At 56.5% G+C, this 10,907-nt stretch overlaps 1 protein-coding gene across 1 annotated transcript; it reads right to left on the reverse strand.

Moving 5' to 3' along the window:
- Positions 1 to 1,943: 1,943 nt before the first annotated feature.
- Positions 1,944 to 4,330, reverse strand: SLC32A1 (solute carrier family 32 member 1). Its single transcript, XM_075022548.1, has 2 exons — positions 3,953 to 4,330; positions 1,944 to 3,131 (listed from the first exon to the last, which is right to left on the reverse strand). The coding sequence occupies exons 1-2, from the start codon at positions 4,328 to 4,330 to the stop codon at positions 1,944 to 1,946; spliced, it is 1,566 nt and encodes a 521-aa protein (XP_074878649.1).
- Between the last annotated feature and the right edge of the window lie 6,577 nt (positions 4,331 to 10,907).

The following is a 10,907-nucleotide window of genomic DNA, read 5'->3' on the forward strand; positions in this document are numbered from 1 at the left end:
GGCTGCGGCGGGGCGGGGGGGGGGGGGACCGGGAGGAGGGGGGGGGATACCGGGACCTGCAGGGGGTGAGGGCACATTTGGCTGCCGGTGGGGTGGTTCATCACAGGTTATTCGGAGGAAACGGCCAGAAATATTGTTTTCTCAGGGAAGGGACATCCCCCACCCTCCCCGGCTCCTGGCCGAAGCCCATTTTCCCGGTTTGTGCCCCCCCCCCTCCCAGCCCGCCCCGGTACCGCATTGCGGAGCTGCCCGCTGCCGTCGGGGCAGGACGAGGGCGGGGGGGGGACACGGGACCCCAGTCCCTACCGGGGGTGGACATGATTTGGGGATCTTTGCTGTGCCGGGGCTGCGGGAGCGCTGCCCGTGGGTTCCCCCCCCCCCCCAGTCCTCCTCCTCCGCTGTGCAGCGGGCGGACAACGAATTAGTTGTTGTGGCTTTTAAATCGGTGTCAATCGAGGTGTTTTCGGTCACGGGTGCGGAACGTGGGGCTGATCCCCGCCGCGGGGATCAGCCCCACGTTCCGCACCCGTGACCAGGACAGAGTGGTTCGAGCCAGGTGATACCCCCAGCCCATTATTTCGTTTATTTTCCCCCCCACCTCCACTGCATTTTTTGTTTGTGAGGGTGGGTTTTTTTTTTTTCCTCCTCCTTCACAAGAACAAAAGTCTCAGGGTACCTCTGCAAACTCCCTCCATCTCTGGATTCTGAGCGCTACGGGATAAAGCAAAGCTGAGCGGGGGGCGAAAGCAGCCCCCCCCAACGGTAGGACGACCCCTTCCCAAAATATAAGTGTCCTACCTCCTGCAAACAGCTTAATCCCACTGTGGGTGACAACCCAGCGCTACCCCTCCGTTACCATCAAGGATGTACGGTAACCCCATGCCTCACCCCCCAGTGCAAGCGGGTGCGGGGAGGATGAACCCCCCTCTGCCCCTGCTCAGCTCCTCCGACCCCCCCACGAACGAGGCCAGCCTCATCGGCTATGTTTTCTCTTTATTTGATATATTTATGTACCACATTATATGTTAAAGATAGATTTTTTTTTCTGATATACATTTTTCATCTTATTTACCACAATGACACCACACGTACATTGGAAACAGCTCCACGGATCTGGTAGATTGCACAGAATGAATTGTGTCGTAGTTTTGTTCCTGTATCCTGAACGACGTCAAATCCAACAATTATTTTTTTTTAACTTTTCATAATTTAGAAATAAAAATTGTTAAAACAAAACAAAAAAAAAGTCACCGAGAAGCGGACTCCAGGTCTGCGATTTCAACCAGAGGCAAAACATTGTAATCGATGGGAAGCGCTGTTCCTCGGTGTGAATTCGGATGGAAGAATTAAGCTGTCCTGACATCTATGTGACTACGGTGTAAACATTGCAGGTAACTGGCATCGCTGGTCATCAGCCGCTGCTTGGATTTGTTGGGCTGGTCGTACAATCTAGGTCTGATCTACATCCATCTCACACAGTGTAAAATGAAGGTCCCTGCTCCCAGCACCCACGGCTGGTTCGCTTCTGTCTGTGAGCGCAGTAACCCAATCCCATCGGATCGGCACCTGTGTTTCAGCTCCTGAAACACTGAATTGCATATCTGTAAGGAGTATTGAAAACTGCGACTGTTTCCCAACAGGTCATTCGCGGGGGGCCAAGCTTCAGGCAACGAGTGAGGAGATAAGGGTGGGGCACCGGATAATTTCCTTCAAAGAATTCTAAATAACAAAAAAATATATTTAATTCTTAGTTTATTTAAAAAGACGGCAGGGCAAACACTTTAATCTCTTCTTATTTCCTTTAATTTGCAGATTCTATGACATAGAATTTGTTGGATGCACGTAACGAAAATAATGACTCTTTCCATTAAAGGGATGCAGAATTATTTGGCTATGCGGATGTTTGATGCGATTCTCTTACTGCAGCTGACTCTGGCCCCTCCTTAGTCTTCAGCGTTGGTTCTGAAGGCCTCTATGAGGCCTTCTAAAGAGTGGATGAACCCAGAGACGCTGCAGATACCACCTATAACGAAAATGGCAACATCAAAGAAGACATGGTGCCACAAGAGCTTCCTCCACAAGAGTTTGAGGTGGAAAAGACTGGGGAGCAGGAAACAAAGCCCTGCGCCTGTGAGGCTCCCAGTAAGACCCATCAAGAGGGCAAAATGCGGGACATAGATAGCCATGAGCAGGGTGAAAACTACCAGGGCACATCTGAGGGTGAGTCCCCAGGATTTGAGCCGCCCGTCACCCCCGTAGCAGTTGGGGAAGAATGCCCTGTTTCCATCTTGGAAAAGGGATCGCTCCAGGACTTCCACAGCTGCAAAGAACGGCAAGGGGTAGGAGAGCAAGGCTTTGGCCACCAAGAAAATGTTGACTACTGCCCTAATGGTGGACGGCAAGTTGTCTGTAATGACTTCCTTGGTCTCGTCAGCCCAGGTCAGATAGGCGACCAAGGCAAAGAGTCCCTTAAGGATGCAAGCTGCTATGTGAGTCCAGTTCATCATGCAATGAAACTCCTTGGGGTTCTGCATATTCCCCTCCAAGGAAGGCAGAAAGATCTGAGAGGTGTAGCTGAAGACAATGATGCCGATGGAGATGGGAAACTTCTTTACATCGATGTAAAACTTGACTTTGTCCCAGGCCCAGTCACGTGCCCTGGAGAGGCAGTAGGCGATCACCAAGATGTTGATCACAAAGTGGGCTAATGTGCAGAGCAAGCTGAACTTGGAGACTGCCTTGAGGTTCTTCAAGAACGCGCAAGGCAGGAGCACTGCCGTGGCAATGATGGACCATGACTTCTGGGAGACGGGCAGGTTGGGGAAGCTGTTGTACATCAGGTTCCCACTGACCACCACATAGAGGATGCAGGTCATGACCAGTTCAATGATCTGAGCCACGTTCACAATTCTGCCTCCGAGGGTGGGGAAGCGAGGCGCGCAGCACGCGTTTGCTATGTCCACGTAGGAGTCTCTCACCCTGACTATCTCCCCATCCTCATTCTCTTCATAAAGACAGGCAATAAGGATTTTCCCAGTGTAGCAGCAAACCACTGCAGCGAAAATTATTAAAAAGAGTCCTAGGTATCCACCATGAAGGATGGCATAGGGCAGGCCCAGAACAAACATCCCCTGGAAAGAGACAAAATGGAAACCGTGTTGCTTGTCTCACCAGGCAGGCACCTGTACCCAGGCACACGCAGTCACACAGTCGCAGTCACATGCACGCTCGCTGTCTCGCTTGCACACCATCACACCCACGCAATCGGTCGCACAGTCACGCCATGCAATCACGGCCACACACGATAACGCACCCCTCCTTTCTCTCTGACGTTCCACCCCCCCCCCAATCACACCCGCACGATCACAACCCGCACACTCACGCACACTCGCATAATCTCACCCCGGAGCACCCAGAACAAGCGAGCACGGTTTTGCCGCCCGCGCTTTGCCCCGATCTCCACCCTCTCTGTCCCCAGCCCCTCGCAGTGCACCAAGACCCCCCAGAGCCGAGAAGCCGGCCCGGGCCCACCTCGGCGCAGCCCCCACCACCGGCCCGGGCCCCCCGGGGTCCCCCCTCGCCCCCGGCCCATGTGCCGAGCCAGCCCGACGGGGAGCCCCGCCAGCCCGGCCCCGCGGGGAGGCGCAGCGGGACGCGGCTTGGGGCCCGGCGCCGCTCCCGGGCTCTGCGCCGTATTCGGGGGGCGGGGGGCAAAGCAGCAGCGATCCGGGTTTGCGCTTTTTTCCTTTCCTTTTTTAATCCTTCCCCCCCCCAAGTGTTTCCTCTGTCTTTCCTGTATTTTTTCTTTCTTTTTTTTCCCCGCAGCGGGCTTGCGATCAAGCCCGGGGCTGCCGGCCGGGCGCGGAGCGGGGAGCGGGGAGCGGGGAGCGGGAGCGGGGCCGGGGAGCGCTCCCCGGTGCCCGGCGGTGTGCCGGCGCGGTGGCGGTCGTACCTGGATGGCGTTGGTGACGTTCCAGCCCGCCTCCCAGGCCGTGATCTTGGGCTTGCCCTGCCCGGAGAGCTCCGAGCAGACGCCCGCCTCCTTGGAGGCGGAGGGCGGCAGGGGCCCGGTGCCGTCCCGCTGGTAGTGGATGTCGCCTTCCAGGGGGGGCTCGCCCCCCTCCTCGCCGCCGTCGGACTTGAGGATGTCCATCTGCAGCCCTTGCCGGTGCTCCATGTCCAGGTCGTCGCAGTGGGCGAAGCCCACCGCCTCCTCGTCGGTGGCCGCCTGGAAGCCCATCCTCGCGAACATGCCGCTCACCTTCGCCTGGGACTTGTTGGACACCGAGGTGGCCACGTTGGAAAGCTTGCTGCGGAGGAGGGTGGCCATGGTGGCCGGCTGGCCGGCTCCGCTGCTCGGAGACCCTCGGGGACGGAGAGACCCGACGGGGCGGGGGAGCGGCGGGGCGGCGGGGGGGACCTCGGCGCCCGGCGAGGGGGTGGGGGGCGGCCGCTACGGGGGGGGGGAGCTGCTCCGAGCCGCTACCTCCGCGTCCCGGCGCAGTGCGAGCGGCTCCCGGCCGGGGTGCCCAGGGGCATGACACCGCTGCGGGGAGGTGCAGGCCCGCACGTCCCGCCGCCCGCTCCGCTCCGCGCCGCTCCGCCGGCCCCCGCGGCGGGATCGGGGGGCGAGCCGGGCGGGGATGGCGGGGGGGGGGGGCAGCTGTCAGCAGCCGGCGGCTGTCACCAGACGGGCAGAGCGAGCCCCTGGCAGAGCGCGCCGCGTCTCCATCGCAGTGCGCCCACCTCGCGGAGAGAAGAGGGAGAGGGGAGAGAATTGCTGCATTTCTGGGGGAGGTACCAGCCTCCCCGGCCAAGCCCAGCCTTCACCCCCCCCTCCCCGCCCCACCCACGCCCGCCGGGCCCCGCCAGCAGCAGCGCCGCAGCGCGGACCCCCCCCCCCCCCCGCCCCGTCCTTCCCCCCCCCGCTCCCCTGCGCTGCCCGCCCTGCCCCACAGCCTGCCCCACAGCCGCGCCGCGGGGCCCCCGGCCGCCAGCCCCTTCCCCACAGCGAACAAAAGAGCCCCGTTGAAGAGGCGGACAAACGGTTCTCGACCGGTTCTTAACGGAATTTTCCTCCTCGTACGCCCTCCTTTTTCCTTTTTCTTCCCCCCAAAACCTGCAGCCCCTATGGAGGCTGGGGACAGCGGCGGGGGCAGCTTGGGCAGCGTGTCCTGCCGTAGCCGCGGAGCGCAGCGGTGTGTGGAAATCTGCGCCCAGGGAACGAGGGTTTAGCTGCCTGTAACGACTTCTGTCATCTGCGTGCTCCGAAAACGGAGGGAAACGGATTCCCGTTCCCGCCCGGGGCTCGCAGCCGGGCGGCAGCGCCTCTGCCCCGCGGAACCGCACCGGCGTCTGCGGGACACCGGCAGCCCGCGGGGATATCGGCTGCGGATTTCTCCTCTTGGTCCCCACGATCTAATGTAGAGAGTCTCCTTTGCTTAAAAAAAAAACAAACCCAAACCGGTATTTTCGTTTTGCTTCCAAATGCTTATACTTATTTGTAATTAAAAAGCCTTACGATTTTTTTTCTTTATTTAAAATATTTCCGAGTTGAGCAAACAACGGCAACGAGAAATCCCTGTCCTGTGCTGTGGCAAAGACAAGTCCAGGGTGGCAGGGGGAGCGCTGGCATTTTGGGGCGGTGTGTGTGAGAGCACGTCCCCCTCTGCTGCGGGGGGATCGTTTGCATCGTTGTTTTATAAAAAAATAGATGTTCCTTGAAAGGCCCGGGGGGGAATCTGTGTTTCGTTTGCCGCTTTGGAAGGTAAAAAAATAATATTTTTTTACTATAGATGGGCGGAAAAGCCAGCTTTAAATTATTTCGTAATATCGTTGTTGAGGGAGCGGGGAGGGAGCGCTGGGGCTGCAGTTGCAGGTGGGATGCGGCACCGAGCAGAGGTGGGGAGAGAACCCCCCCACCCGGCTCCAAGGAAAAAAAACTTAAACACTTTTTTTTTTTTTTTTCCTTTCTGCCAGAATCCAAAAGGAAATTGGGTGCAAAGCAGCTGAAATGTATCAAAAAAAAAAAAAAAAAAAAGGCCCCGGTGAGGACTTTACCCCTAAGGGGGGTCTCTCGGCTCCGGGCGCGGGGGGTCTTTTGCAGCAGACTGCCCCCCCCAAATGTTTTTTTTTTTATAGCAACCGCTCCTCTGCGAGGAGAGGGAAGGCGGCTAAGCGAGGCGCATCCTTGGCTTTGCGGAGAAATTATTACATGTCAGCGCACAAATAGGTCGAGAAAGCCAAGCGGGGCAGGCTTTCGCCGCGGGTTTAGCAGGGCCCTGCCCGCCCCCAGGGCCGCGGCGGGCTGGGGTTTCACCGGGGACAATTAAAATCCAGGGGAGGAGGACGCGAAGGGCTCGGGCCGTCACTGCTGCCCTCGGCTGCCGCAGTCGCCGTTTCGCCTCTTTACAGTCCTAGAAAAGGACTGCTACAGTGAACACCTCGGGGGATAAGTTCAACGATTTCTTCTCCTTTTTTTTTCTTTCTTTTTTTTTTTTTTTTTTTAAATTTAGCCTAAGACAAGTTCATTGTGAGAGAAGACATGAAGGAGACCTGGTTCTGGCGGCTGCAGGGGGCATCACGGAGGAAGGAACGAAAATTCACCCAAACCGCTGTCTGGTGCGTGAATACTTCCTAAACCCGTCTAGCACATCCCCTCCCCTGCCCCGGCACCCCCAAACCTCGGCCCTGCCCCGGCTGGGAGCCGGCGGGGCACTGCCGCAGCCCCCGGGCAGTCCCGGTGCGGGCCCGCCGGGGCACCGCGCCGCATCCCCCCCCGCCCACCCTCCCCTTGGTGCCGGGGAGGGGAAGGGGGTCCCAATCACCGGCATCACGCCAAGGGTGGAGGAGACGGGCTTTCGGCTGCTCCTTGAGCATCCAGCGTATTAGGGACGTACTGGGCTCGGGAGACACCTCGTAGGAAAAAAATAATAAAAACAACAAAAAACCCCAAACTAAATTAAAAAGAAAACAACCCCATCCAAACAAACAAACAAAAAACCCCTTCCAACCGAAACCCAAACAAACCAGCCAAACAAAAAAAAAAAACACAGGGGGCTTGAAAATAAGTCCAGCTTCGCCGGGCCGGTGGGGAGAGGCGTTCCCCGAGGCAGGGGCTCCCTGCGTGGGCTGCGGGACCCTCCGTCCCCGCCTGCCGACCTGGCCCGTTTCTCCGGGCGGGGATGCCCTGGGGGCGGGGGATCTTTCTTCCCGCTGCTGGATGCGGCAGTGTCCCCTCCTTGCCCGAGGGACCCCTCACCCTAACACCCCCGGCAAAGCCCCGGCTGCCTGCCCAGCCTTGGCGGACACCGAGGCGAATAGGAAACTGAGGGGGTGCAGGAGATGCAGGGGATGCCGGGGGGATGCTGAGGAGTTCAGGGGCCGCAGGGGGGCCGGGGGATACAGGAGCTGGGGAGTGGAGGGTGCCGGGGGTGCCTCTACACCCACTCGCTAATCCCACGCGCGGTTCTAACGCCGGGAAGCTGCGCCCGCACCCACCGCCTGCCCCCGCCGCCGGTAGGGCGCACCCCGGAGCCCCCCCGGCAGCACCCTGCCTTGCTGCCTGGCTAGAAACACCTCCCCGGGGATGCCTCAGCCCCCGGGACGGCGGCTCGCTCCTGACCCGTTCCAGAGGAGGGAGAAAAAGACTTTCTGCAGCAGCGGCTGGAAAAAAAAAAGACCCCCTGAATTTGTACCGGCGGCTAAAACCAGGGATAAAGCACACAGAAAAAACCAAAACAAAACAAAAAGGAGGCGGGGGGGGGGGGGCGGAATAGAGGAAAGAGGCAGAGGAAGAGAGGAAAGCGAAGCCCGAGAAATGGAGAGGAGGGTCGGGGCATTTACCTCTGCTTCTCTCCCCATCGCCGCCTGCAGCGCGCCGCTCCACCGGGGAGCCGGAGCGGAGCGAGCAAGGGGGGAGGCTGGAGGGGCGGATGGTGGGAGGGAAGGGTGGATGGATGGACGGATGGATGGATGGATGGATGGATGGATGGAGGCAGCCGCGTCACTCCTGGGCTCCCCCTAACTCTTAATTAGCCCAAGCAGGATAACGGAGCCAAACCTTATCCAAAGGTTAGCGGGTCCCAGGGGGGTGTTTGAGCTGCAAATCATCTCAGATCAAGCTAAAAGGAAAGAGAGAACCTGCAAACGAGCCGTAGCCCTCCCCTCTGCCCGGGGCTGACGCTGGGGGTTTCTGGCACTGACTGCTTTCTCTGCACCCGCTCCCCGGGGTGGGCTGAGGGTCTCGTCCCCCGCCAGGCAACCCTGCCAGGGCTGGGGGTGTGCAGCCCTGCTCCTGCGGGGAACAGCTCGCCCAGACCTCCCCCATCCTCCCCAGGCACTGGCAGATCCAGCCGGAGGAACGACTCTGCCTTATCTCCACAGAGCAGGCTCGGGGAGTGGGGGGCTTGTGGCTGAGTCTTCTGATTAATAAGCTGAGGGAAAAGAGCTATTCGTGCTCCCAAATCATTTCAGAAAAGCAGGAAAGGTCAACCCTGAGTGAATTGTCTTTCTACAGCCCTCACTGACAGACCCTCTCCAGGCTGCTGGATGGCACAACACAGTGGCAGGTGCATGAAGGTGTGATTATTTGGGAGCAGGACGAGCATCACTCCTAGTTCACTGCATAGTCAGGCTCCCAAATCCCAAAGGATTTGATTCTCATGGGCTTCAGTGGGCTGTGAACTGCCTCAAAGCCACCGTGCTGCAAATCATGTCCGAAATGGGTCCCTGTGCAGAAGGGGACTTAAGGCAATTCCTGCATGCCCATCTTCATCCTCCTCTGTAATACTGACAAAAAGCACGGATGTCCGAATGCAGGTGTGCAACCCCCTGATTCCCGCACAGCCTCCTTGCTTATGCCACAATATTTCCCCACACCCCTAAAAATCCACTGCTGGGCATCATCAACAGAGCTGCCAGCTGCAGAGATGAGAAGGCCGGGGGGGCACCTTCTGCCTGACCAGCCAAGAAGCTTCCCCAGCCACGTCTGCCCAAGAATCAGCCTGCCCAGAGCAGACCTAACGCAGTTCAGCCCAGACGCTCGCTCCTTGGAGAAGCAGCCATCCCTCCCGGACATGTACCTAGAGATGTGATCACAGGAGTCAGAAGCGGTCCGCCTTGCCCCCAGCCGTTGCTAAAAGTACCTCCTAGGTTTATTGCCCAGGCCGTTACCATCCTCGCAGCATCAGAGATGCACAAGCTCACCCTCGGCTCTCGACCATGACTGGCTGTGCAGCAGTGAGCTTCATCCCAGCTCTGCCTCCCCGTTCCCCCCCTCCGGCACCATACAGAGGAACTCTGACAGGATAATAAAGAGTTGCACAATATACTATAAAAAGGCAATTAGATAAACTACTGGATTGGGACCAGCTCCCGTGACCTAGTTAATAGCTCTGGGAATTTCGGGAGGGTAGGGAAGGAAAAAAGCATCAGTGTCAGTACGTCGTGCAGGGCGAACGGGTTTTGGAGGGGAGGAAGGGCTGCGGTCTGCGGCACGGCGCTCTGGAAACACCCCGAGAAAGCAGCCCCAGCATAGTGCAGCAAACACGCCTGCCTTGGATTACACCTTCTCCTTCTTGCCCGTGTTTAGAGCTTGCTGTCAGCATTTAGAGTATAAAGTAGAAACGGTGGATATAGAATCACACAAGCTGCTATTCGGTTTGTGCGCTGGATATTGAGGCTGGATTCATGCGCAGCATGGTGTTCAAGACAAAGGCAGCTGTAGACAGACACTTTGCAGTAAGATAATCATAAGAGAGTAAAATCCAAAAGCAAAGTCTCCAGGAGAAAGTCTGCAAGGGATGTCCCTTCCTTATTTAATTTTTTTACTGAACACAAAATGGCTGCCTAAATTAAAGACACATAAAATAAAGACAGAGCATATAAAGCCTGGGAATATCATTATTTTATGTTAACATGTCTCATGATAAGAAAATTTGCCTGGAGAGTACGTAAAAACTAAATAAAGGCTTCTTGATTTAACCTCACTATTTGCAAAATAGACAACTTCTGATCTGCAATTTGGGAGACACTTTGTACATGAATTTCTGTGGTTTTCATTTCCCAGAAGGGAAGAGCCCTGATAAAGCATTATCATATATAAACTAAAAATTCATTTGCAATTGAACCATGATATGTTCTCAAAGATAGTTCCAATAAGTTGGAATTAAATTTATTGTTGACATAAAAATTAAGTGATATCCATTGGTTACTTGAGATGCCAAATTCCAAGGTCAGTACACAAGTAGTGTTGTTCCCACGAGCTTAACAGCATTTTTATTGACTTAATATATAAAGCTTCATCACTGTCAAATTAGATATTCATATATGTACATGCTCTTGTATTTCATAGAAAACGATTATGGACTAGGAAAGGAAAGTGTATACTTCCTAGATGCCAGGCTTTTTAATGTCAGCTTTCAAATCAAAAGCTCCTCTGCTACAGTTGTAGAGTCTAAGTGCTGTTTTTCAAAATTAGATTATTGTGCTCCCCAGTCCTAGACTGGCTGTTTTCCTCCAGCATAATGTTATTTTTGGGGCTTGTTTTTTTTTCCCCCTCCTTTTTCTTTATGATTTTAAACAAAATTAGGGTCAACTTGCAATGAAAGCACAAGTTGCAGGGAACCGAGCATTACCTATAGCTATAGGCTAACGGGCAGTGACTGCACAGGCAGCATCCATGCCTGCCTCGCCCGGCCCAGCCCGGCGTATTCCCGAGCGGAGCAGGACTGAGGATTGTGCCCAGGAGGGCGCGTGTTCGGCCGCCCCGCTCGGTCAAGGGGCAAACGCTTACGACGTCCCTTGCTTGTTCTGCTGACCCCGGCCCTGCTCCCCGCGCTGAGCTCAGCTCCTCGCACAGTGGCCTCTGGACCCGGCAACAGCTGCCTGGATCCGACCCGTCTCCA

This window comes from Buteo buteo, chromosome 2 (assembly GCF_964188355.1).
Source record: "Buteo buteo chromosome 2, bButBut1.hap1.1, whole genome shotgun sequence".
Classification (NCBI taxonomy): domain Eukaryota; kingdom Metazoa; phylum Chordata; class Aves; order Accipitriformes; family Accipitridae; genus Buteo; species Buteo buteo.

Excerpts from the sequence above, each read along its gene's own strand:
- SLC32A1 (XM_075022548.1), bottom strand. The coding sequence starts at position 4,330 with ATGGCCACCCTCCTCCGCAGCAAGCTTTCCAACGTGGCCACCTCGGTG. Across the intron at positions 3,132-3,952 it reads ACGTCACCAACGCCATCCAG|GGGATGTTTGTTCTGGGCCT; the intron begins GTACGACCGCCA and ends GTCTCTTTCCAG.